The 24,088-nt window shown below is 43.8% G+C and overlaps 1 protein-coding gene across 2 annotated transcripts in view; it reads right to left on the bottom strand.

The window, feature by feature from the left end:
* Positions 1–753: 753 nt before the first annotated feature.
* LOC119652651 (glutathione S-transferase D7) overlaps positions 754–24,088 on the bottom strand; it is a 43,810-nt gene continuing 20,475 nt past the window's right edge. The window contains exons 2-6 of one of the 2 annotated variants that reach the window (XM_038056901.1): positions 21,015–21,165; positions 20,893–20,951; positions 1,360–1,501; positions 1,047–1,298; positions 754–993 (exon numbers count right to left, since the gene is read on the bottom strand). In XM_038056901.1, coding sequence (XP_037912829.1) covers positions 931–993; positions 1,047–1,298; positions 1,360–1,501; positions 20,893–20,951; positions 21,015–21,155 — 657 coding nt within the window. In that variant the 5' untranslated portion in view covers positions 21,156–21,165 and the 3' untranslated portion in view covers positions 754–930. Of the gene's footprint in view, positions 994–1,046; positions 1,299–1,359; positions 1,502–20,892; positions 20,952–21,014; positions 21,357–24,088 lie in introns of those variants that run through there. The other variant, XM_038056900.1, reaches the window with a different exon arrangement.

Here is a 24,088-nt window from a genome sequence, read left to right as displayed (position 1 = left end):
ACCTAGTGCTTAGAAGTAAAGTTCGAATTATCGTGGATATATCAAAACCGATACGTGCCTCTGTCCTTGTTCGTCAAGGAAGTTCAATCTTTTTTCTTGTTATGGGCACTATCACATGAAACATCCAACGTCCAGGGCCCTATACACTTCTTTATGCAGGTGATGTTTTCCGCCTCTTAGTAAAAATGATCCCGGACTACTTGTCCAAAAATGGAATGATCGGCTAATGCAACAAGGGTCTTAAATTGAATCTGAATAATACTGAATCTTTGTCGACCGTTCCCTTTGAATCAGGCACAATCACTGTCAGTCAGGGTGACCTGGCCAGAAGTGAGTGATTCAAATATCTCGGCTCAATGCTATCAGCCAATGGAAACAGTTGCTTCACGCATTAACGTAACCTGGCTGAAGTGGCGTTCCATAATTGGCGCTCTTTATTATCGACGTATCAACGAACGTCTGAAATCTATGAAAGGCAATGAACAGCGTCTCGTGGTAATAGAGATGAAAATGTTGCGTTGGACTAGTGGACGAGGATATCCGTGTTCGATATGGGTTTTATCCGCAATTCGCGCTACTTGCCAAGATTGGTCTGAATATCGAAGTCGATGAGAACCAAAATGGCAGCCGAAACAACGGTGGCTTCACACGCTGGATGGTGATTTGAAAGCCTCCCGGCTGAAAAATGACGCAATCGACCACCACAAGCCAACCCCGTTTGTGAACAGGACAAAGACTAATGGAAACAAGAAGAATGTCTAAATTTTATATTCTATCATAGTTAGAGTGACATAAAAACTACTACAAAATAGCATCGTTTTCTAATATTTATATATCATTAATAGTTCAAGTCAAAGCCACCAAGGCCAATAATTTGATCGGTCAATTCCGCATTGTTCTTTTTCGTAGCTGTAAATTTTCCCTAATAATTTAACCGTGCATTCTTGATTTCAGCAACCCAAAAAGAGCATCGGCGCCAGTTTGGTTGATTTCCTGAAATATTTTCGGATAATGTTTATTTTAATATAGAAGATTTGCAAATATACCTCATAGCCGAAAGGCTGTAATTCGTCCTTGCAGCGCTGCAGCCAAGCCCGAACTCGTGAGAAAGGACGTAGTTCAAACTCAAATGCTTCAATCTGTGAAACGGTTACGCACAGTGATAAGTCAGCAATTGTGAAGTGATCAGCAGCCGCCCAAGTTCGCCCTTTGAGCATGGTATCAAACCACCCGAGAGCTTCTGACAGCTTAGCTTTCTTCGTCTCGTCAAACGGGGCACCCATGAATATGGTCGGAGCCTGGAAAGGTATTCATTATTATTTTGCATTTCAAATATTATCTCTATATATATGTACGTACGTAGTAATTTGCATATCTGGCGTAGAGTGTCCCCAAATCGAATTGAAGCCTTTGGTCGACCATTGCACGTGTCCGAATATCCTTTGGGTAAAGGGAGTCGTCCTTACCATACGCTCCGGAAAAATATGCAAGTATAGCTCGACTAATCAACAATAAAAAGGATGATTTGGTTTAAATTTAGTTTACACATAGAATTTGTATAAAAGGAAGGGATGCTTAGATTTGTTATCAACTATCTGTGTTTGCCTTAACGGTGCTAACAAATGACTAGACTAAATCTCTTGGAAGTAAACCCTGTAAAGTGCATAAGCTATTCCCCGACGGTGTAAAGATCTTTTGATAATAATTAATTTCTGAAGTTTTACGTGCATACATATTTCATCGGATTAATTATTGGTTTCTGCTAAATATTTTTAGAAGTCTGAAACTGAGACCATTTCATCCAAGAATAACCCTCCTGCTTCAAAGTTTTTTACCAGAAGGGGTTTGTAGTTAGTAGTATTAGTATACTTATACTTTTCTATGGTGAATGGAACAGTTCTTCAGATAGTATTATCCTCCACTATAGAGCTTCTACTTACAAGCAGGAAGATATGAGTTGTTAGCAAGGTTCATGTACCTAAATTCCATTAAAGGGCCACCTTTTAGATTATCATTAGGCAGGAGAGCTTTAAACCGTCCTCGAAAAATTCGGTCATTTAAATATAGAAATGATAACTTTAGTGCTGAATTACTTAGCGTTCCAGTTACGTACAACAATTGGAGAGTTGTTGCATGCAAAAAAAGCGAGAGATGCGAATAATTGATTGCGATTCAATTTGAGACCTGTAGAATTGTTTGCCACATAATAAAAGAGAATGCAATTTTGAACTTGTCCTTGAAATATTCCTCTACTCTCTTGTTTACTTGATTTAGAAATCTAAACGTTTGAAGCATAGATTATTTAGCGGTGGAACTTATGCATTCAGACGGGGAAGCTTCTACGCCTCTTCATCCCTCAAAACATGGATCCACACGCGGATATGGGGACCTTTTAGTAGGAAGAAGGAGGGCAAACGCAGATTTCTCACGATCGGGGCAGACGATCGATCCCTGGAGGCAACTAGATGTCGCAACTGCCTCATTAATTATAAATTTGGTAGCATATCTGTATGTACAGGAAGAAGGAAGGGCACTTCGGAGAACACATCGGCTTGTAAGACTGCTGAGACCTTTGGAGGAATAGGAATGCAGGTTGAAAGGGCAGGACCGAGGGCGGAATTGGATGTGCTGCCCACAGAAGAGTAGAAGCTGGACGACCTTGATCTAGGCCTTCTAGAGCTCAAGTTGGACGGCAAAATGCAAGGAAGTGCTATGTCGGATTGGAAGTGCAATCCTGTGACATTGGAGAAGAGCTCCAAGCACTAACGGAGCCGACAGCCAGGACTAAATTAGCCCAGGTTAACATTCACCATGCAAAAGCTGCATCAGCAGTAATTGCAATGGATAGTTTGAAGGATAACATTGGAATAGTGCTCGCTCAAAAACTCTGGGTGTACCGGTGGTAGATCCGAAGTCTACAAGGAGGAAGTATGCGGGCAATTTAGGATTCCTCTTGTGAAAAATCAAGTGCTTGCATCATTCTCAAAAGAAATTTAAGATATATATGTCTTTAGAAGTTTCCGATTGGAAACCTTTTGCCAGTCCAAGTTTCATTTGAAGTCGGGGGAAGAACTCGAGAGGCAGTTGGGCAACAGGATACTTCCCAGGAGAAGACACCTGAATTTTACCGGAATTAGTCGGTAGCCTGGCGAAGTTCTGCGAGAGTAAGGCGCTACCGCCTTTTCAGCCTTTCCAGCAAACATCAAAGCTAAGACCGGCTTTGGAAAGTACTAACCATCATTTGATACAACACATGACTATATTTGATGAAAAAATTGACCCCAAAGAAGCATCAGATCAGGCATTTAATAGAGCCAAATGGTGAAACCGATCACGACGAGTTGACCCCGTTTATGAGCGGGACAAAGGCTGAAGAAAAAGAACAACAAGTACCAAATTTCGTATTTCTAGATCAAACTTAACTTTTTGTGCAGATATTCAAATCGGATGTTTTTTGAAGCCTAGATTTCATATAAATGCATCACTGTGATTTTTTTCAGATTTTTCGGTTGGATAGGTTTTGAGCACGAGACCTGTTACATTTTTTGGGGCACACATTTTGAGCCCTCACTCCCCTACGTTTCACTTAGTATCAAAAATATCATCAGTTTTGAAAAGTACTAACTGAGTCTTTTATTTGATACCCCAGAAGAGCAAATCAAATTTATACCCCCTTTCTCATGTTATCTCCAAATTTCGTGGCAATTGGATTAGCCGTTTCCGAGTAAATCGGGTGTGACAGACAGAGGATGGGGGAGCAGCCGGAGTGAAGCTAAGTAAAAATTTCGTAGTTATTGAATGTAAGGACTTGGACGAGATTACAACGAAGGGGAAATTTGCCAAGCCCTACGATATCAGCTGGGAATACAGTCGGTCCATGAGCCAGATATTCTACGGCTAAGGACGGCATATGGCGGCACACAAACTGCGACCATAAGTCTAACACTCGAAACGGCCGAAAGAGCTATCACTGGTAGTAAAGTCCGGATTAGTTGGGTCGTCTGCCAACTACGAGAGCATATAATAATAAGATCTGAAAAGATGCTTCAGGTGTTTGAAATTTGGGCCCATGGCAAAAAAATTTACTAGCGAACACGAGAGGTCCGATCTGTGCCGTAAATGCGGAAAAAAGGCCACATTGTAAAAGTCTGCGACAAAAAACCCAATTGTCTGTTCTCTAAGCAAATAATCGGCACTATGCGCAAATGAGGTTCCTATAGTTAAACCTGAACCATTCCCACGCGGCTCCCAGGACCTGCTTTCCCAGACAGTATTGAAAATAAATTCGACGTCGCTATTGTCTGCGAACAGTACAAAAGTTGGGGTCACGGATAAGAGCGGGACAGTAGCGTTATGCGACATGCGGGAATTGATCCATAGAAGAAACCAGAAAGATTCTCGAGAGTGGCTTCACTAGAGCAAAAATATGCGGAATATCTATTTACAGCTGCTATGCGGCAACAAGCCTTCCGAGAGAGGAGTTCGATTCTTTGATGGAGAGGCTAGCAATGGATGCCAACGACCACTCTCTATTTGCCGTAAACTCCCAACCTTCAATAAATAGTTAGTTAAAGATTCATTTATGATTAATGGCAATTGATCTTAATGGAATTTGTGAGCAAATGATGCTTCTAGATTCTTCTACAGGAAGCTTCGTTTAAGTACACGCGCATATACATTTTTATTCTTCTGTTTCCATTTTCATGCCTGAATTTTTTGGAAAGTTTTTGATTGATCTAAGCCACTTACTCAAGGGCAATGAAACCAATAAAAGTTTTAAGTGCAACAATGCGGTGCTATAAGTAGTAACATTGTATTTTACAAGTATATTATAAAAAAAAATTAAGTTTCATTTTAAAATCAAGTAACCAAAGTATTGTTTTCAACCCCGCGCAGTAAAAATATTTTTTCCTGTAGCGAAACACCAAACTGCCAGAAACGTGCGATGTGAGCGGCAACTCAATTAACAGTCCATGTGGGCGAAGTTCGCTCCAAGTCGGCAAGGTTCGTTCGCACATTTCATTTCACATTGCTCATTCAGCTCGCACACACATGCACACACCGTTTGATTTTACCCAAAAAACCGACACTTTATCGGATCGGCAAGTGCTAGCGACTGTTTGTTGATAGTATAGTAGTAGAAGTATATGGGCACACCAGATCGTCAACAGTGCTACTACCTTCTGGTCCCTATATCCTATTCTTAAATACCATATCCCGACTCCAAAAAAGGTTAAGCTGTTTTGTTATATGCAGTTTGTCCGCCCACTCCTCATCTTCGGCTTTATTTTCTGGTCCGATTGCTCCCCATCCCAAATGGAGCGACTCCGCCTCAGAGAGCGCAGCATCCTTCGCCACTGCTCCAACATCTTTAAGAACGAAGACCGCTCCAAGTACATTTCCTACCAGATCCTCTATGAGTCCTGCCAAACCCCACGCATCGACGCCTTCCTTGCCCGTCTTGCCCTCAACTTCCTGGTCAAGTGCCAATCCCTTCCCAATCCTCTTGTCGCCAAAGCCATGCAGATCGAGATCGTTGAAGATAACCTTCTTCGAACTCATCTGTTTCCCCAGATCCTCCTATCCCTCCAGTCCCAGAACCGTCTGTTCGATCCCCTAGGTAGAGTAGTCTTCTACACGGGCAACTTCTCCCACTCCCAACTTTTTAAACCTTCCCATCATGAGCGCCCCTCCCAGCTTTTAATTCCCATCCCTCCCGCGCACCCCACCCATCCTATCCCAGTCCTTTTTTCCCTCCCACTCCCACCCCGGTTTTATACAGGGTGCGGCAGCATAACTTCCTTTTTTAAAATGCACGCCACTCAGTTAGTTGATGTCATAGCGGAGCGCTAGTGGTCTCGTTCAAGAGGGGATACTGTAAAGTTTTGTCCCGACACGGTTCAGTCGCCATCATGCGTTGGAATAGTGAGGAACGTGCCTTTGCCGTTGAGGTTTACTTTTCAAGCGGATATTCGGTTATTGCAACACAGCGTGCATTTCGGTTAACAAACAAAACATGCTTTACTGGGCAGACACCAACCCTCGAGAATTGCATCAAAAGCCTTTGCATTCACCCAAAGTCACAGTGTGGTGTGCAATTTCCTCAGCTGGAATTATTGGTCCCTGGTTTTTTGAGGAAAATAAGGTTACAGTGACAGTGAATTCGGACCGGTATGTAAACATGCTACAGAATTTTTTTTCCCACGGCTAGAAAATTTGGATTTGGGGGACACTTGGTTCCAACAAGACGGTGTAACAGCACACACTTCAAGAGCATCGATGGCTGTTTTGGGGGAACACTTTGCAGAGCGCCTTATCTCAATTAGAGGCGATTTGGAATGGCCAGCACGCTCTCCCGATCTGTCCCTTGTGATTTTTTTCTATGGGGTTTTTGAAATCCCGTGTTTATGTGAACCGTCCAAGAACCCTACAAGATTTGAAGACCAACATCCAAGAAGAAATTGCCAACATAACATCTGCTATGCTAACAAGAGTCATGACAAACGCCAGAAATCGGTTTATGCAATGTATGGAGAATGGGGGATGTCACCTAACAGATTTGATCTTCAAAACAATGTAAATAAAAACTTTAGACATGTACCTACATTATAAAAAATAAATAAATATTTTCCAATGCATACAATAGTTTTTATTGAGTTTTGAAAAAAGGAAGTTATGCTGCCGCACTCTGTATCTGCTCAACGAGTGGAGGTTTCCTCAAAACGTTTTCCTCGAAAACGCAATGTATATATTTTTTTTTCTGCATAACCTGTTAGTAATAAGTTAGGTTAAGCTTTATGTTATACCTTAGATTAAGTTTAACTGTTAAGGTAGTCCCTAAATTAGCTATAAGTTTATTATGATGCCCTTTTTTTGTAAATAAATTCGTTGTTTTACCGGAAAAAAAATTATTGTTTAACAAGTGCTAGCAACCATGCCAAATACCCTGTCCAGATGCTTGGGTTTGTGGACTTTTTCTTAAGGGTTGGCAATTATGAAGACGGCACTTAAAATTCACCGCAAGGTCATCCATACTGTCGCCTTCTATGGTACTAACACGTGACACGCCTTGATCGCTGCATCTGAAATGAGGATATCCGCAATCGATATGGAGTTACACCGATTATGGAAAAATTGTGAGAGAAGTGTCTTTGATAGTTACGTAATTCGCACTAACGAGAATTCCCTTGACAAGATTGGTGTGAACATCGAAGTCGATGGTAAGCGGCCAAAAGGCTGGCCGAAACCACGGTGGCTTGATACGCTGGGCTAGGCTTAAGAAAATGAAGAAGAAGATGCACGGTAGGGATCTATTCACAAATCGACTATCGTGAATACAACAAATTACAGAAAGCCGGAATTAAAACATTCAAAGGTAACCAGAAAATAAAATTCTTTAAATATTTTTGTTTCGCGAAAGATATTGAGCAAGAAGATACGTAGAACAAACAAATATTATTATACACAGACAGAGTTAGGATATTCAGGAATCGCAGCCACATATGAATGAATTAAAAACCGAAATTATAATCCAGTTTTGAAAACAGCGGTTTATAAAGTAATCAATAATCGTGATGCATATGCAGCAGCAAAGTATGACTTCAATTGCGATAGTTTAAAAGACCATTCTGAGTAGCCGGAGATGACCAAGAGGGAAATGGCACTTGTTCAGCCAAAGTGCCAATGGCCAACAGAGCAGCGACAACTCGACATCTGTGCAGCCGCATCACCAGCCGACAAGCGTTTATATCCACACCGCCGCCGTCACTGCAGCCCCGCCCTCAAGACCAGCGTCATCGCCGCAGGATTCGAAGCCGCTGCCGTCACTGCAGCCCCCGCCGTCAAGACTAGCGTCACCGCCGCAGGATTCGAAGCCGCCGCCGTCACTGCAGCCCCCGCCATCAAGACCAGCGTCATTGCCGCAGGGTTCGAAGCCGCCGCCGTCAAGACCAGCGTCAAAGCCGTAGCTGCGCCACAACCATCAACAAAACATACACCGCCGCGTTATTATTATTTATAGTTGTATTAAAATTTTGTTGTTTTAAAAAAAGTGGTAAGAATAAAACAAAATCGCCGCAAGAGACGGCGTCCAGGCGTTTACATCGTCATCTTTTCTCTCCGCTCTTTTAGCGGGTTTTTTGCTTTGGGGTGCGTCGTTGGTGTCGCTTTATTTTTTCGCTCGTGCGTGCATTTGTAAGTTCGGCCTGCCGTGTCGACTAGATCAGTTTCACCGCATCTTGGCTTTAACACTCGCGTCGAAAAGAAGTTTTCTTTTTATTAGTCAAGATGTCGATCAACAACAACCTGCAAGTGACCGCCCTCATCGTGCGCGTCCCTCCGTTTTGGCGGCGGAACCCTGAACTGTGGTTCGTGCATTTGGAAGCACAGTTGCAGATGTCCGGGATCACAGCGGACGTGACCCGTTTTAATCACGCGGTGGTCGGCCTGGACGAGGAGTCCATCGTACTCGTGTCTGACGCAGTGAAATCGGCTTCAAATTCAGTCAGCAAAACTGGATCACTTGCTGGCGGGCCTAACGTTGGGAGATCGGACTCCCAGCCAATTGCTGCGCGAAATGAAGCAATTGGGTGGGAGTAAGATCGACGACAAGTTGATGAAGTCCCTTTGGCTGCGTCGGCTCCCGGAAGGCACCCAGGCGGTCCTCGCGTGTGTCTCAGGTTCCTTGGAGGCACTGGCAGCTGCGGCCGACAAAGTGCACGAGGTGCACGTACGCCCGACCATAGCGGCCGTTCAACAGCCATCGGACGAGGTGGGCGACTTAAGGTGCGAAATAGCCGCCTTAACAGCCAGTGTGGCTGAGATGCGGGCGACGCTGGACGCTCAGCGTTCGGGCGCCAGATCACGAACTCACTCGCGGTCTGCCATCCGAAAAGGGCGTTCAGGTAGCAGGGTGTCAGGACAGTCCACGGACCGAGGGATTTGCTGGTACCACTGCAGATTCGGCGATAAAGCCACCAAGTGCAGAATCCTTTGTAAATTCACGTCTGCCGCACGTCCAGGGTCCTGGCGACGGCCACCCAGAACGCAGCGCCACGTCGCCTAACAATTTACGATCCTCTCAGCAGGCGCAACTACCTCATCGATACTGGTGCGAAGGTTTCGGTTCTTCCCGAACCTCGGCAACATCAACTATTTAAACAACCGCTCAAACTGGCGGCAGCAAATTCCTCCCGCATAAACACATACGGGTATAGGCAAGTGGACATGAGTCTTGGCTTGCGTAGGACGTTTTCGTGGCGCAGACATCCTGTGTCACTATGGATTGCTGGTAGACTTGCAAAACAAGTCTCTTATAGATTCCACGACCAACCTTAATTCGTCGGGACAAATGGTATCTCACCCAGGCAATAATCTTTCCGTTCTTTTAGAAGACATTACCGACTCTCGTGTTCGGGCACTTCTCCAAAAGTTCAGCCAGATTATTACCGAGTGTAGTCTCTCCAAACCAGTGAAGCACAATGCGCAGCACCACATTATCACTACTGGTTCCCCGATCTTCTCGAAGGTGCGTCCTCTACCATCCCAGAAATTGGCTATTGCACGGAAAGAGTTTGAACAACTCGTTCAACAGGGTATCTGTAGGCCCTCAAACAGCTGTTGGTCTTCCCCACTGCATATGCGCCAAACGGCGAATGGCGCCCATGTGGGGACTACAGAAAGCTAAATGCACAGACTGTTCCTGACCGATATCCAATTCCACTCATCCACGACTTTGCGCATCACCTCGCGAATTGCCGCATCTTTTCGACCTTGGACTTAACCAAGGCTTGTCACCAAATCCCAGTAGCTCCTGAAGACATTCCAAAGATGGCAATATGCACACCCTTTGGACTCTTCGAGTTCACCCGGATGACTTTCGGATTGTGCAATGCGGCGCAAACCTTTCAAAGGTTCATTCACTCAGTCCTGCGAAACCTTGATTTCTGTTTCGTATATTTGGATGATGTTTTGGTCGCTTCTTCCACTGAGTCTGAGCACCTAGCCCATCTCGAGTGCATTTTGCAACGTCTTCTTGAGGCCGGTTTAGTCCTAAACGTTGAGAAATGCAAATTTCTCCAAAAACAGGTGAGATTCCTCGGCCATTTCAGTTCCCCTGAAGGAATACAGCCCGACCCAGACAAGGTGCAAGCGATAACAAGCTTCCCGCGTCCAAAGACAGTGAAGGAGTTGAGGAGGTTATTGGGCATGCTAAACTTCTACCGTCGTTTCCTGCCCCAGGCCGCCATCACTAGTCCATTTTGAACGCGGACTTGTCTGGCCCCAAAACTAAGGACACACGAGAGATCGTGTGGTTTGAAGAGGCTATCCGCGCGTTTGAAAAATCCCGTCAACAACAGGCCGACGCTACCCTCTTGGCATTCCCTCTGCAAGATGCACCCCTAGCCGTTTTTGTTGATGCCTCTGACATCGCAGTAGGTGCTGCCCTTCACCAAAAGGTGGATCAAGTTTGGCAGTCGTTGAGCTTCTTCTCGAAGCAGTTGAACCCCGCTCAACGGAACTACAGTACCTACGATCGCGAACTGCTCGCCGCGTACTTGAGCATCAAATATTTCCGTTTCTCCCTAGAAGGCAGGCCGTTCACAGTGTTCACGGACCATAAGCCTCTCACGTATGCTTTGAAACAGAAGCCCGACAAAGCGTCCCCTCGTCAGCTTCGACACTTGAGCTTTATAAGCCAGTTTACGTCAGACATCCAGCACGTGTCCGGCAAGGACAACATAGTTGCTGACACTTTGTCTCGTGTCTCCGAGGTTAACATCCCCGCCTCACTCGATTTCTCGGCTATTGCCAAGGCGCAGAAGGATGACGCGGCACTTCAGAGCCTTAAATCCAACCCCAAATACAAATTTCGGGAGTTGCCCATCTTCGGCTCAAACCTCTCTCTCTGCTGCGAAGACTTGGAAAAGGGACCTCGGCCATACATTCCCGCCACCTTTCGCAAGGAAGTGTTCCACGCAGTTCACGACTTAGCGCATCCAGGCATCAGGACAACAAATCGGCTAGTCACCGAGAAATACTTCTGGCCCTCTATGAATAAGGACATCAATTCCTGGGCCAGAGAGTGCATCGCATGTCAGAAGTGTAAAGTCTCCAGGCATGTAAGGAAGAAAGTGGGCTCATTCCCCCGCACTACCAAGCGGTTCCACACAATACACCTCAACATAGTAGGGCCTTTGCGAGACTCGCACGGTTATAGGTATTGTCTCACAATCATCGACAGGTTTACGCGGTGGCCTGAGGCAATACCTCTGAAAGACATTACGGCACTATCTTGTGCTGAAGCCCTCTGCCGAGAGTGGATACCTCGCTTTGGCGTCCCTGCAGTGGTCATCACTGACCAGGGAATGCAATTTGAATCCACCCTTTTCTCGGAGTTAGGCAAACTCCTGGGTTTTAAACGCCAGCGGACTACTGCATACCACCCGCAATCCAATGGGATGCTAGGACGTTGGCACCGGACGCTGAAAGCCGCCATTATGGCACGCGACGATCCGTCCTGGACCCAAGTCTTGTCTCTCGTCCTACTCGGCCTACGTACAACCCGCCGAGAGGAATTTGCTGCCAGCTCCGCGGAGCTGGTATACGGGGAGAACCTGAGACTCCCAAGTGATCCGGTCTTCGACAAGAGATCGGGTCCCACAGAATCGGGGTTGGTGCGTCTGCTGAGGGACAATCTCCGACGCATCAAGGCCACTCGTCCCACCCAACACTCGTCCGCACCTGTCTGTGCGCCCAAGGAACTGGACACCTGTACGCACGTCCTGGTCAGGACGGATGCCATCCGGAAGCCGCTGCAGCCTCCTTACGAAGGCCCGTACCGCGTTCTCGAGCGGGGAGAACATTTCTTCCAGCTCGAGATCGGTGGACACAAAAAGGCGATCTCCCTGTCCAGGCTGAAGCCCGTGTGCAACCCTAAACAACGGCGGGTTCGCTTTAAGGACTGATGGGGAACGCAGTTCTGGATTCGGTCGCTGAAACCCCTCGGTTTCATCTGGGGGCGGAGTGATGTGGCGCGGCATTTCGAAAGTCGCGAATACCAGCGAACAGATGACGCCGCCGGCGCTCCACTCAGTTCAGACCTCGCTACAAGAGTGAGGAACAGAGTAGGTGGCGAGAAACGTCAGATAAAAAATAATAATAAAAAAAAAGAGTGAAGAAGATAGTTGGCAGTCATTGTGAAAAGAACGAGTTTTGTGCAGAAAGAAAATAGTTACGGACGGAAATCAGTATAATTTATAATATCCCTGAATTATAATAGGAGTACTTTTTTGAAATTGTGTATTGAACGTTGTTAAATACAAGCTCCTGAAAAAGCAAGACAAAGTATATGGTGGCAACGTCAGTACCAAGAACCAACCAACCAACAAAATCAAACCGCACTGGTCAAACGGGAAGAATAAAGATAGGAGAATACAACTTTGATAATTTCTGCTATTTAGGGTCGAAAATCACAACCGATAACAACTACTATGATGAAATCCGCACACGGTTGTTGGCAGCCGGCAAAGCTTATTTCAGCTTACAAAAACTGTTCCGATCGAAAAGTCTCACCATAGGTTTTAAACTCTTACTGTACAAGACAATGAGTTTGCCAGTCCTCATTTATTCCGCGGAGACTTGGGTTCTTAGCAAGAAGAACTGCGAACGCTTGGCCGCGTTCGAGAGAAGAATCCTCCGAAGTATTGTTGGGCCCTTACATGAGGATGGACTCCTCTGTAGCCTAAATAACGACGAAATCTATCAGCGGTACCATTACCGTCAAGTTGTGGATAAAATCCGGCTCAATACGTTACGGTGGGCGGGTCACTTAATCCGTATGGATGAGGATGATCTAGCCCGGAAAGTCTATAAGGGGAATATCTATGGTAGAAAAACAAGACGAGGAAGACCCTGCCCGAGATGGAGCGATGGCATAGGTGAGGGCGCCACAGAGCTGTTGGGGATATCGAATTGGTGGACCTCGGCGCAAAACCGGGATGTCTGGAGTTCCTTATTAAGGCAGGCCTAGACCGGATACCAGTTGTTGCGCCATGATGATGATGCAATATAATATAACTTCCACATAATTTCATGCTCATAGAAGGTTAAAAGAGTAATAAAGAATGAAACGACAAAGCAAAAACAAAGAATAAGAAACTCAGCGGTAGGCGGGCCCAAGCCCGGTGGCGAAAGGAGGAGGGATGGGTAGTTTCAGTCTGAATGGCTGCATGCCACGCAACGTCTCAGGGAATAGGTAAGGAAAGTGCATCAACTTTGCAGTCTTGCAGATTACTCACAAGCTATGACCACACCTGGCAGTTGGGTATAAAATGCAAAACCCAAAAACGAAGAGGGGCGGAATTTGAGGTCCGGTTCGGATAACCGGCGGGAGTCGTCTAACTTGGAGATTGGGTCGGGCTCCCATAATGGACAGCAGGGAGTCGAAACCGGTAATTGTGGGGCGTCTAGGTGTCCCGGTGACCAGGAACATTGCTCTGCCTGTTGCAGCTGTTTCGTCACAATCTGTGGCGACCACTTTAGCAGGTTTGCGTAAGCAGCGGTTGAAATATACTGAGGAGCTGATCATCCATTCCTACTACGAAATACCGATCAACTGGTACAACATCTTACCGCCCCTTGTTGAACTAGAGATTCGTCGAGCGTTTCTTGCGCACGTGACTGTGCAGCGAGTACCAGATAGGTACCGCTTTATTACTTGCAGCGACACAATCCCGGCCATCATCAGGCAGCTTGCCCGACATAAGGTCTTCGTCGAAATCAGTGATCAAGAGTCAATGAGGGCAAAGGCGGCGGTATTAACAACACTTCTCCACCGTCCGGGTGAAGTCTCCGCTGAGGTTCGGGACAAATTCCAAAGAGCGTGTATAGAATTCTTGGAAATATATCCTTTGCATAGACCAGGTATTCCCAGGCTCTATGCATCTGCAGTAACTCTGGGAATTCTATTGCAAATTAATGATGAGCCGAGATGCACTGTGTGCTGAAATGTCGCTGCTATAACTATAATACAATCACTTGTGTATTGTAGTGCAGGTGCGGCTGTCAGATTGTACGGTCAGTGGATTCGCTTTCGCGTTATAGGTTTAAGTGACCAAAGAAATCCACCATTGCAAATCGGTTTGGAACGTCGGCGTGAATCGCAAAGACAGGACATTGCAAATTGTCGACTTGATAGTTGTAGAACAAAGAAATCTCTTTAGTTGCTATACCGATTATACGAAGGCTTCCCACAGCGTCCCATATACCTAGCCAATCGGTGTCCAACATCTGTACTCGTATTGAATTGATCCGAAATTAATAAAGTCTTTTGCGACAGACATGGAAGGGTGGCCTGCCACTTTATCAGCGCACTCACCTGAGGGTACCAACACCTCAGAACCCATCCATATACGGATGGGCTTTTTCCAAGGGATTAGTTGAGCCCCTTTGGTTTTGCAAGGCACTGAACCTGCTTTCCTGGCTACTGAATGATGCTAGAGAGCATGGTTTTGAAGTCAAATATGGCCTACATGCTAAGTGCAAACTGCCATACTTGATGCACTTAGATGATATCAAGCTGTATGCTGGTACTAATGACCATCTTAGAAGTCTATTACGAATAGTAGATATGTGTAGCCGTGATATTCGGATAGAATTTGAATTATACCAGTGTCGAATACAAAGGGCGCAAAAGACATTACGAGGCGCAAAAGACATTACGAGCCGCATGCCGGACATAACATTTGTGATACCACATCCAAGCTATGACCGAGACAGGCAAGTACCTATTCTGCAAGGCACCCATGCTCGAGATGAATTCGCTTCTCTCTGGGAAGAATAAGATAAGTGTATTGAAGGTGTTCTCACTATCTCTTCTCTGGAAGAATATTGCCGCGGACGAAAACTGATGTGGAAAACATCCAGTGGCGGATACGTGACGGCACAACCTCACCGCCAAGTCGACTCGTTGCTTTTTACAGCAAAGAACAGGCGAGTCCCTTGCATGCGGCTGTTTGTAATGAAGACTGCGGGCTGACTCTATTTAATTTGAATGCTCGATCTCACAATCCTCTGAGTGGGGTGAAGTCAAACCAAGAGCGGATCGATGAATAGAAGTCAAAGGCAATGCCCGTGAAATACGTGAATTGTCTTTGGCAACCATTTGTCGATATACATTTGTCGAACAGAGTAGTTGTGTGCTGGGGAACTCTTTGCAGAGAGGGAAGGATTTATGTGGGCGTTTCAGGTGGGCGAGTGGAAAACGACCAGTGCAGAATGTGAGTTCTGGCGTAAGAGACGTTAGACCATCTGATTTCTGGCTGCATTGCACACGAACAAGCGTCATGCTGTATGAAAGGTGATTCATCAAAACCTTGCATATAAGCATGTGCTGATCATGGGAGCATGTCCGGTTTAACGATATGAACCGCAGCCAATACCCGATGGTTCTGCTTAAAGTATGTATTGCGACTGCCAAGTTCTAACTGATCACCACATACCACATGGCAAGCTATTAGTTGACAAGACGGCTCGCTCCGCGTTACTGCATACGCATTCGATGTTGCGCAGAGCTCTCGACGTATCCTCCCATTTACCTACCATGAACGACCACCATCAGAGCCCGGATCGTTCGAGCGTAAATACTTGGCCCTTAGTGCTAGTATTGAGTAATATTCGACATCTGCCGAGATTCTGACAATTCAGATAAAAAATAAGATAAAAAGATAAAGAAGATTCATGAATAAAATTCTTAAATAAAAGGATAATATTATAGAATAAAATTTCATAAATGGAATTCTTAAATAAAAGCATACTAAATACAAATCAAATGAAAATTATTAAAAATATGAAACAAGTCGCTAAAACGGAAACTGGACGCTTCAGGGATGAAAGGTTTTGTTTATTTCCTATAGAAAAACGTTAGTACCTAACAAGTAATGTAATACATATATGTATTATGTCAGAATATTTGCTTTCGCGTGCCACTGACATACAAAGACTTAGAATTTACACTGAAGCGACAAATGTGTCTAGCTTTATTAGTAATATTTCAATTTCCACCAAACTATCAATCGGTATCCGGTCTAGGGCTGCCTTGGCAGGGTCTGCCTGCGATGGAATGATAATCCATGATGTCGGATGAACGTAAAGGGGGTTTTACACTAATTACTAAAAATGGTAATATACTATTATTAACTTTATTTGAACAGATATCGTATGGAGGGTATTCAGGAGCGTAGCCGCCGTGTAGTGGCAGCTTCGTGATTTTCTTCAGATTTTTGGTTGGATAGGTTCTGAGAATAGTCCACGGTCCAGTGGACAGACAGACAGACAGTGCTTCCCAGATTGGCGAAAAGTTACAATGGGCGTGAGACGCGTCCTTGCCAAAGTGTACTGGTTACCAGAATCGAACACTGAACTTCTGGTGGAACCCTAAAATCGAAAAATGTCGCAAGATCTGTCTCAAGGCCAGAAAACGCAGCCAACGAAACAGGAGCCGATGTGGATACGAGCAGCTACATGAAAGATACAAAGAGGCACGGTAAAATTGCTTGTGGATATAGTAAGAAGAAAAAGCAAACGCTTGAAGGGGCTGTGTAAGGACCCCGGGGGCGACGCCCACAAAAATGATGTGCAAAATCAAAGGCAAACGCTCTCCATCGAGTACTTGCCTTAACTTGCTAGACGAGATAGTGACGAAACTTTTCGCCTTCCTTCGCCTTCCTATTGCCCAAATGGATCCCGTCAAAATTCCAATTATGAGCGATGAAGAGGTCCTGGAAGCTACAAAAAAAGCAGAAAATAAGGCCCCTGGCTTGGATAGTATCCCCAACAAAGCCCTTAAGACAACAGTGAATATAGCGCCAAATATGTTTGCCGAGGTATTTACCGCTTGTATTAAGGAGGGAACATAAGTGAAAAAACCAGAGGCTGATTTTCATACCCAAACCAGACAAACCTCTGGGTGAATCTTTATCTATATGCCTTCTAAAAAATACTTGCAAATTATTTGAACGAATACAACAGATTGCTTGCGATTGCCAAAAAGGAAGGTTATCTCTCTAAGAACCAGTTTGGATTTCGAACGAAAAGACCCACGACCGATGAGGTTAACCTAGTGGCTAAAGTAGCTAAAGCCGCCCTCAAGGAGGACAAATACTGTGCAATGATAACAGTTGACGAACGGAAGAATGCCTTCAATTTCGCCAGTTCAGGCCCTAATTAAATTCGGAAGGTACCTGATGCGAATTATTGGCGACTTTTAGTTGATAGGCTTCTGTGATTCAGATGAATAAGTGAAATCATACCAAACAACATGCGGAGTTCTACAACGGTCCGCCCAAGGACCACTCTTGTGGTTAATTATGTATAACGGAGTGCTGATATTAGAGCTTCCTACCGGAAGGCCACCATCGGCTTAGCCGACGACATTGGGCTAACGGTTGTTTGCACTCCTCCTCGAAGAAGTTGAGATTTACACCAATGAAACAGTTTACGACATTAACTTCTGGCTGGAGAATGCAGGCCTATCGCTCGCAGAATATATGACAGAAGTCGTACTTATCACCGAACAAAGGAAGAAACGCCTATGAAGATCGAAGTTGGGGCACAGATAATGCACTCCCAGCCTGGAATCAAGTATTTAGGCGTAATGATTGACCAGAGGCTGAGTTTAGAATTGAGTGTGGATAGTGCAGCAACTAGGGCATATAACTTCGGAACACTGCTGGAGAGAATGTTACCGAATATAGGTGGCCCAAAGCCGAGCTTGGCCTCGCAGATGCAGTAAGAAATGAAGTAAATAGGAGAAAAATGGGGGTTCCATATTGCTTAAAGGCGCTTCGAACATGTTACGCCCATCGGACAATATCCACGAAGCGGCCTGCGTGATAGCAGGGACCATCCAAATTGACAGTCTGGCGAGAGAAGGACAAGTAGGCAAAGTAGGTTTCGACTTAACGCAAGTTTTAAGCGGACACGGAGGTTATTGAGAATACTTCTGTCGATTGGGTGTGGGAGTCGCCATATTGTCCAAATGCGCCCGGACATTGCAGAGGACCTAGAAGACGTCTTATTTCAATTCCTAAGGTTTGCAGTTAAAAGAGCCGCATTAGAAGCTCAAATTGGCGTGCACTTCACTCCAGAAAACATGTTGAATCATATGTTGAAATCGATGGAGATATGGACTGCAGTCAAAAAAAGTGATGGAAGCTAGACAGAAGGAAGCCAGCCGTAAGAAGGGACGATTGACGAACACGAGCGCGAATACAAGTGCAGAATAAATTTTGATGCAGTCCCGCGACGTAGTACCATACGAAAGTCCCGCGGGGAGAGTGGAAGGAGAAGGAGGTGATTTTAGTGGGTAGAAGTTCCACATAACCGTCTGGCAGGAGCCTATGGCATCTTTTGAAGCTTTCAATCTTCCAAAAAAAGACAGTAAACCGATTTTAATAAGGTTTGAAAATCCATACGAAAATGGAATGACCTAAAAATACGCTTGCATATTTTCCCCTTCTAGAGCTGCATAAGGCAAACTTTGCTTACAAAACATATATCCCGCAAAATTATATATATATATTTTTTTTCACTTAAAGGACGCAGCACTCACAAGATTACTCCAGATGTCTCAAAATGGATCAAATGAAGGCGCGGTGAAGTTCGCCACGACCTAACTCAATTCCTAAGCGGACATGGAGAATACCGTACATACTTTATTTGCTTCGGGCGTCACGTGTCTGCCATGTGAGATGATTCCAGAGGATGCGGAGCATGTTGCTGCTACCCGAGGTTCACCGAACACAGAGCTGAGGCAAAAATAAACGTGGAGCGCAGTTCTTACCCGGGAATATTGTGGACCACATGTTAGCTTCTGAAACAACTTGGAGGGCGGTGGAAAAATTAATGAAGGCGGTGCACATTCTGCTGAGGAAGGAATCGCTTCGGAGCAAAATAGCAAATAACAACACGTAAATGATCCTGCTCCGCGACGAAATACCAAAATGGCAGTCCCGCGAAGAGAGCGAAGGAGAACAAGGTGGTTTTAATAAGAATAAGTCTTACATAACCATTTGTTAGGAGCCAGCGGCAGGTTTTGAATCTTTCCATCTTCTAACGCCAAAAAAAGACAGACTGGTAGACAGATCAACAGGCATTGAATCGATTCTAATAAGGTTTTGTTGCACACATAACCTCAAGAAGAGCTTCAGATGTACGTCATTGCATAGATGTGATACGTCATTGGGTAGATATTTTACGTTGTTACCGTTCAAAAACCTATTCCTTTAGTAGTCAGCACTCAAGTCTGTGGGGAGCTATGATATTACTCTGAAGCTGTACTGATTAAGAAAATATTTCACAGCAATGTGATTGCTATTTCGACTTGGATATATTTAAAAATTGCCGACACTGTTATTAACTAGTTTGCACAAAGCAGAAAATCCGCTCCAAATTTTCCCATTTTTGACTAAATTATTTGAATTGGTTTATTAGATGCTAAAATAATACACAACATAATGTATATATTAAGAGCAACTAACAATATTGGAGCACCTCGGTGCTCAGACTACGAATTTCGGATAAGAAGTTTTTTAATGCATTTGTGTACTAAATTTCAATTATAGAATAATAGTAAAAAAATCAAATCAATTTCCATTGTTGGATTTCTTCCTTATTCCGACATTTAACCCTGTTCCCTCTTCAGTATTGACAAGGCCGTCAGTTGATGTGGTCGGATGTGTTTGAATTTTGGGAAAGGATAATACAATCATGCTTGGAAAATGCTTTACAATAATGCTTATTGCTTTTAAGCACTATGGGATTTTACCCTGTTCAGAGCGGGGCTGCGAAAATTAACTGAGTAAATTAGAATTGTTGAGCCTTATGCATAGCGCACGAAAATCACCGAACCACCGATTTAACTACTACATAGAACACGTCTACTTCAATCCCCCAGTACAAGTGGGACTTTACACGTGTCTCCAATTCCGTAGTCCTTGTGGCATTAAAAATTTACGAATGTAAACTGCTATACACTTTTCCGTCAGAAGGTCTGTGAAGGAGAACGTTGAGGTTACATACGCCAAGGATATCGTGAAAAATGACACTGGGGGAATAATCTCCCTCAAATTACAAGATTGATTGATTAATAAAAAACTGGTTGTTTCTGTTTCGTTGGTCTAGATATTGATTCTTGCAAAAACCGATATTTCGGGAACCACTTCTTCCTTTCATCAGTGCTAACAAGTCTGCTAAGAGCAAAAATAAAAAATAATTATCTACACCAACGAAAAAGAAACAATTTTTTTATTATCTCAAATAATTAATCGTTGGAAACACCGCATAAATACACTCAGATTGATTTCATACCTTTATATACTTCAATCTTCTCCAAGTCCTTATGATTCACACTGACATAAATACCTGACCATTGCCACGGTAATAATTAAATAGTAATTATCAAAGCGAAATTGATATAATCGCGTGAGCCTCACGGTGTGTTCTTATCCACAGTCTTAAATAGACACACGTGTTTCTTTGAAAGGAAGGGAATGGGTGTTTTCCAATGACATATCAGAAATTCAAGTATCATAGTATACCTACACACTCGTGGTATGTAAATCAACTTGCTGAGCAATATTTAGTGGAGATACCAAGATCACAAGGAATTTCGATTGAAAGATAGTCTCAGGATAATTCATGATATTTTGCAAGAATTAGCTTGTTGCTATTCAATTTCAGCTTGAGTTGTTTGAATCATATCCACACAGGTGACTTCCCGTAAAAACATTGATTTTCACAACTACTTTGTGGGAAGAATTCAGAATTTCCTTATGGACACCGTGAAATATATATATAATGTACGTTATAATATCTGCATCATATTGTACTTACCTTTCCCACAAAATGAGGCCGTTGTCGTCGATCGTTGGTATGCAGTGTTGAGGATTGATCTGAAAATAGGAAAGTCTTTCAAGTCGTCCTGCAAAAGAGGATGTCAATGCATTATAACACACCTGAACGAAATCCGGTTTCATGTGCTCATTTTCCAAAACATTAACCGCTTTCAACTCAAATTGGATGTCCAGCATTTTGCCAAGAAGCAGGATTGTTCGGCACGGGGGGCTAGCAGGCGTGTAGTACAGCACGGGATTCATTTTGCCTCCCCTGAATAAACAATAAACAAATTCTTCAACAATTTTCCGAGTGGTATCAGCCATTAAAGGCTGGAGTTAATTCGCTTAAATGTTCAAAACACCGAACTGAACGAAGGTGATTTAGGACAGGAGCCTTTATGTTGATGGTGAGTGTTTGTCATGAAGGCTGATAGCGAACTGTTTGGCATACAAAAGCGAACTGAAGCAGTTATATTAGGTTCAATGAATGCTTATGTCGGTGGATTTCTAACATCCTTTTAGCTCCGATGGAAAGTGGACAACTCGCCATTGTTGAACTCGAGTGGCAAAGGAAACCTAGACATTAAGGAGACCGAGACAACCAATTTAGGTTTATTATTTATCACATCGAAGATATGTGATTTTTATCTGTAGATTTTTATTGAGTATCCAGCGCAATACCAGCAAAAGTCCATTCCACTATGGTAAAATTGGTTGTAATGGCCAATAAAGGTGGCGTGGCATGAAGTAATTGAGGTATTGCTGCACGAATACCTGCGAGTACATGGGACAGGATTAACTTTCTTCTAGATAAAATCGTAGATGGATATTCACACAATGCCCTTAAGCTACTATAAGTAGTAGTTAGTAAACAAACAGTAATAATTAATGACAGCAAACGATGAGACCGGTTAATAGGCCGTATATCACCCCCTGGGTCAATAATTTCATTAGAAAAAGCCATGACTTGCGGTTTCAAGTATGAGTGGTTAGTGAAAAGTTAGCCAGGTGTTGGAACAAAATGGGAAATGAGTGAGAGGGAGGTCATTAGAAACTTTCCAATTTTACGGTGTGTAATTTGTTGGGGTGAGTTATGTACATCGACTTTATTGATTTTTTACTGTTTTGCATTTCCGTTCCCTACCAAAAGTACCATTCTGAATGGCGCTTTTGAGCATTGAAGTAACTAAGGCATTTGTATAATGGTTATGATGATAAGCTTTGGAAGTTATCTAGCAAGAACTAGCTGTACTATGTAGATTATGACATCATTGCTACCATTTATGAAAAAGTAAAAAAGTAAAAATTTGGAAGAGGGTTACCGTTGAATGCACTTACAATGCTTTTAGTTTAGTACTTGATAAAGGATAAAAGTATTTGCAAACCAATATTTAATTTTGAGCACTGCCGGTTTTCTAGTTGACAAATTGTTTCGATAGGTGGCGTCTAGAATGCTCGCCTTCATCAGCTTGGCCATGAATGTCAGCAATATCCAGTGAACACTGCTGACTATTGCACATTCCAATCCATCCCATACTTATTGTCGTATTCTCTGTGCATCTCCAACCTGTACTTGTGCTTTTCCAAGGGGAAGTTCTCATCGCCGCTATTAACCAACAGCTATTAGACGACTTTATTGCCGCTAGGCTATCGCTAAATATTGCAATTTGTCAACAAACTTGAAGGCCGGGGAACTTTCATAATTAAATATTCTTTTCTTCATTCGGGTAATGATTGGCTTAGGAAAAGCCGCGAAGGGCTGCAAAACTAACGGTTCAACGATGTTTCCGAGGATGACTAAAGATCCAAGTTACTCATGCCATCCGACGACGTAACCATCGAAAACTACAATTGACCATAACACATCCTTGTGAAGTCCAGTCAGCTTACCGAAATGCAAGCAAAATGAGATTGACCCCACTTGAATCGTCGTCAAACAGCAATATCGTCTCTTCATCGGGTAAAGAGCCCGCAAGCGAATCAAAGCAAGCACTCAAATTGAGGAAATTGTGAATGGGGATTGTGTTAAGGAGGAACTACAAGAAGACCTCTCTTGCTTCTACGTTCAGCAAGCGACTAATCGCTGTAAATGAACTTATCCTTAAAGGTGCCTCACACTGCCAATATGCTACCATTTAATTCTGAATCGACATTTTGTCGAGAATCTGCAAACCTCTTCCGCAGCGGTAGTAAATGGATCATGGTAGTCTTAATCTACATCAAATGTAATTCAGAAACTAAGCAACTAGACATGAGCTGGAAGTCTTAGGCGATCCCCAGTTAAAATAAAAGTATCTCCTTTTCACTGACGACCTCAACTCGAGACATAGCTTCTGGCGCGACAAATGAAGTAGCCTTGTTAAAGTAGATCGACGACCATTTTTCGCCTACCGTCATTGAGTTAGTTTTTCAAGATACACCGGGAACACTGAGCCGTCAGCCCATCCTAGGGGATTTCTATTTGAGGAAATTTAGCAAAGTTCGCAGGAATGCAAAATATCACCAGGGATGTATGATTATTTTGCACTCCAACTCCAACTTTCCTCAGTCTCTCGACTATAAAGAGAGTTTTAACTATTATTACAGCCGCAAGTCTGGGATAAATTCAAGTCAAATTTACCACTAAAGTTGAACTTGAAAAAAACTAAGCACAATCCGCAACAACCCTACTCGGGAGAAATCGACGAAGTTATAATTTTGGCTACCGATAACATCAAAGCTGTTACGCGCAGAAATACCAAACTGATAAAAGTTGATGAGTTTAAATATAAATTTGTACTCCAGAAAACCATGTTACACATGAAAATCAGACACATTTGGCGAGGGCGACGTCTCCAATATTCAAATAAAGTCAACCCAGAATGTAAAGGATTATTTTCCCAGATTAATTGCAACAGGGGTATTTCCGGCAACTGGTGACAAATTTCCACAATAAAGAATTAACCCAAAAATTAGCAGACATACAGTCTGGGATTAATGTATTTCAAAATAAAGCCAGGCTGATGGATAAACGTCTTGAAATTGTGTTCCTGCTTAGAAAAAGGAGGGAAGTTTCCCGGCGGTAAAGATAGTCATTGCGGAGACTCGGCTCAAAGTTCCTTCGCGTTAGAACAATCCGGTCTTAACTGCGACTGTCGAGACAACGATTAACGGCAGTCAAACCAGAGCATTTGCCAGATTTTGTGATTGTGCAA

Source organism: Hermetia illucens, chromosome 3 (assembly GCF_905115235.1).
Source record: "Hermetia illucens chromosome 3, iHerIll2.2.curated.20191125, whole genome shotgun sequence".
Classification (NCBI taxonomy): domain Eukaryota; kingdom Metazoa; phylum Arthropoda; class Insecta; order Diptera; family Stratiomyidae; genus Hermetia; species Hermetia illucens.
Note: the sequence above shows the minus strand (reverse complement) of the source record. Positions and strands in the feature narration are given on the sequence as shown.